General features: G+C 42.0%; 1 protein-coding gene across 3 annotated transcripts; it reads left to right on the forward strand.

The window, feature by feature from the left end:
* The first annotated feature begins 267 nt into the window (after window positions 1-267).
* On the forward strand, window positions 268-2,995 carry LOC147300715 (uncharacterized). 3 transcript variants are annotated; one of them, XM_086284894.1, is made up of 5 exons: window positions 268-414; window positions 1,182-1,277; window positions 2,156-2,182; window positions 2,274-2,440; window positions 2,665-2,995. In XM_086284894.1, exons 1-5 carry the CDS (start codon window positions 372-374, stop codon window positions 2,671-2,673), a joined length of 342 nt encoding a protein of 113 aa, XP_086141020.1. In that variant the 5' UTR covers window positions 268-371; the 3' UTR covers window positions 2,674-2,995. The 3 variants fall into 3 exon arrangements, with proteins under 3 accessions (XP_086141020.1, XP_086141018.1, XP_086141017.1); XM_086284892.1 differs by lacking the exon at window positions 2,665-2,995 and having other exon boundaries at window positions 1,182-2,066; window positions 2,274-2,364; XM_086284891.1 differs by lacking the exon at window positions 2,665-2,995 and having other exon boundaries at window positions 1,182-2,182; window positions 2,274-2,395.
* The last annotated feature ends 363 nt before the right edge of the window (window positions 2,996-3,358 follow it).

Genomic DNA, 3,358 nt, shown 5'->3' on the forward strand with positions numbered 1-3,358 from the left:
GATGAGGAGGGGGGATAGGAAGGGTAAGAAGGCTAATCAGCACGGCTAGCATTGTTAAATGTTGTCATTGCTAACATATAGCTGTTTAACAGCATAGTGAGTAGCGAGAACGCTAAGTTATTGTTAGCTTTTAAAAGAAAAATGTTGGCAACCGTAACCATGGCCTGCGGAGGGTATATAAATGCTGCACAAGGTTCCATTCGTCCCTTTACACTTGCTATTGGACTTGTTTTAACCTGCTCCAACCTCAGCCTGTGGAAAGTTAAGTTTTCGGGAAAATATTTACTGAAAGCGGATTTGACTTGCTCGCCACAACAAGTACTTCATCTTTGGATTGTTTGTACTTGTTTTTCATACAGCAAAGCCTGAAGATGGCTCGTCGTGGACTCGACAGCCCCCTGGACTTCGCTGCAGGTACTTTTAACATTTCTTCAGTTATTTTAAGAGCTACTAAATGACTGTAATAATTTAATAAGTTCCAGTGTGAATATCAAGTTTTAATGTTATCAAAATATGCTTATTCCAAGATTTTTCCCCGTAAATTGTTTGTATGCTTTAAATTTTCCGGGAGAGGTGTAGAAATTATTAACGACTGGTGTATGAATTTGAAAAAAAAGGTGTTACTTTGATTTGAAGGCTTCAAATTTGACACTTTTTTAATGATTTGGTTAAAAATAGCTTAACGGACTAAAATTTGTAAAATGCCCCAAAATCAGTCTCTGTGGTAACAGCATCTTCAGCATGTCATGACGTCAGAACACACAGGTGTAAACACACCAGATCCCGGTCCCTTCCTAACATCCTGTTCTTCTTGGATCAAAGGCTTTATTGAAATAAACTATAACTTTTCCCCTGCTACAAAACATGATAATAAAAAATAACAAAAATAAATGAATATAAAAAAGAATATGAAAACAGTAATCATAGTACAGTAGTAATAATGGTATCCTTATGTTATGCCACTACTATATCTTATTATATAGCAGTTAATGATGTGAACTTAGTTGACTTAGCTGTTTTTTGCTTGCATGAACAAGTAGAAGTGTCATTCAGTCTGACATAAATGTAGCCTAAAATGCTTTTCTCTCATCGTCTGCTCAAACTAACAGATGTAGCTCTGTTCCTTTAGCACTTGATGTTTATTACATTCTTAATGTTATTTTAAACTTGTTTCCTCACAGGTCGTCTCGACTACGTGGTTGAGCGTCCTGCAGAAGAAGGCCTTCCAGAGGTCATCAGGATCCTGGATGACTCTGATACCGAGCGTGTCAGTGAAGGTGAGTATGGTGAGTATATCCCTCTCCCATCCTCACCCTCTTCTCCTGAAGCACAGGATCCTGATGACAGTGAAGAGGAAGGTGAGTACCCTCCCTACATACCTGAGGACGTCGAAGAGGTGAGTGAAGACACTGACAATTCCTCTGACTGGAACAACTCAGAAGAGTGGGCCGATTGGCCTAGTGACGACTCGGGGTATGACACCATGGATGAGAGAGCTGATTCCCCTCTCATCCAGGAGCTCCCTCCAGAGCCGTTTTGGCACGATTGGCAACATCCTATTGCTCCAGGTGCTGCCCCGTTCGCCATGCCGCCTTTCGGCCAGGCCAACGCCCCACTCTTCCCGGTTGGTGATCCTTTAGCTTCTCCTGCTTCCTCTGCTCCTCCCTCAGCTGCTTCCTCTCCTGCTCCCTTAGCTGCTTCCTCCCCTGCTCCCTCAGCTCCTTCCTCTCCTGCTCCTTCTTCCGCTACTCTCTCAGCTTCTCCTTCAACCTCAGCTCTCACCTCCTCAGCAAAGAGAAGCGGAGACGACACCTGCACTGATGAGGTAAGTGCAAAGAGGTGCAAGGTAAGTGATGACACGTTTTATGGCCCTTCAACATCCTCGGGTTCTGTTGGTGTCAGACGCTTCTGGGAAAGGCCTTTTAACCTTTCACTTGATGACAGCGACTCTGACTAGATTATGTTAGAACTTGTTTTTAAGCTTTAAATGTTTAAGTTGGCCTTTGCAGTGTTTGTAAATGACTAACATTTTTTTCTCAAGCTCTAGCTCACCATGCAGGACAAAGGTAAGTCCGTACTTAATGTCAACACAAATAAGTAGAAAAGGTTTAAAATGATGTCGTGAACTGACTGTAGTCTCTTGTTTTTACATAAGGTATAGCCTGTGGCTCAGGGATCAGAGGTAAGGTAAAAACACATAACAGAAGAAAAGTAAAGTGAACAACTCTGTGATCTGTGAATTCATGCTTTTCTCTTTGTCTTTTTGTCTTCAGGTGCTTTACACTTGTCCTCTCCCAGCATTCAGCACTTCAGACACTCAACGCCCAGGACGGAGCTAACACAGAGAGATACTCCACCCAGAAGACAGCCTTACCCCAACCCGATGAGAAGGATGGATGACCAAATGACAAACTGGAGAGTGGTGCTGTGTTCCAGCTATGTAAGTTATCACCTCACATTGGCTACAAACTGTCTTGAAGACTAAATCCTTCCAATAGCTGGTGTAAATCATCGTCCTACAGTACTGTAGGTTTAAGTTTAGTTATAGTTATTGTGTGTATATGTTGAGTTTAAAATTGCATTTTAACAACATGCTGCAGCTACCAACAATGGAAATGCTGTTTTGTGTTAAAATGACGTCTTTCTCGTGTTATTGCTTTGCAGGGCAGCTGAGAGTGGACAGAGCTGCACAGAGGACCAAAGATCCACTCTCAGCACTTCATACCTGACTGGCCACAGCACCACCCCTCTTCACCCAGGGTGAGGAGGGCCCTGACCCCACCTGCACAGAGGGAGTTGTGAACATGCACTTCTGTGTCGGTGGGTTTAGGAGCCTCCTCACACTCACACGGATGAAGACTGTCACTGGAAGATGTCTCCATTGCATCAGCAGGACGTAAGCATTTGTATAATATTACAGTTTGTGATGTTTTATACATGTTTTTATTGCTTCACTTCAAACTAGGAGATATAAAATAAACCAGTTTTCATAATATTTTCTGTGTATTTAGTTGTTTTCTTAATAAGTTATTTGGAACATCATTGCAACCTGTCAGCTTTTTATTGGGGATTTATAAAGTTGCTGGTGGCTCAAGTGTGTACAGTGGGGTGTTGTTTTTGTCACATGGTAAAAGTGACCTCATAGGGAGCAAAAAGAACAACTGAACAATTTGGGGATTCACAGACTTTGGTAATCATTAAAAGATGAAGAAAAATAGTTTTATGTGATCAGTTTTAAGTAGTGAGCAGCAATTTAATCAAATGCTGGGATGAAATGGGACAAAAGGGTCATGTGACAGCCACATTAGTTCCCTTCCCTCGTTTAACAATGTGTAAGCAGACTGCTTTAACCTGCAAT

The sequence above is a fragment of the Aulonocara sp. 'chitande type north' Nkhata Bay genome, unplaced genomic scaffold (genome assembly GCF_057382095.1).
Source record: "Aulonocara sp. 'chitande type north' Nkhata Bay isolate Kocher_YH1m ecotype deep benthic unplaced genomic scaffold, A_spYH_male_GT1.1 unmapped_scaffold_14, whole genome shotgun sequence".
Lineage (NCBI taxonomy): Eukaryota > Metazoa > Chordata > Actinopteri > Cichliformes > Cichlidae > Aulonocara > Aulonocara sp. 'chitande type north' Nkhata Bay.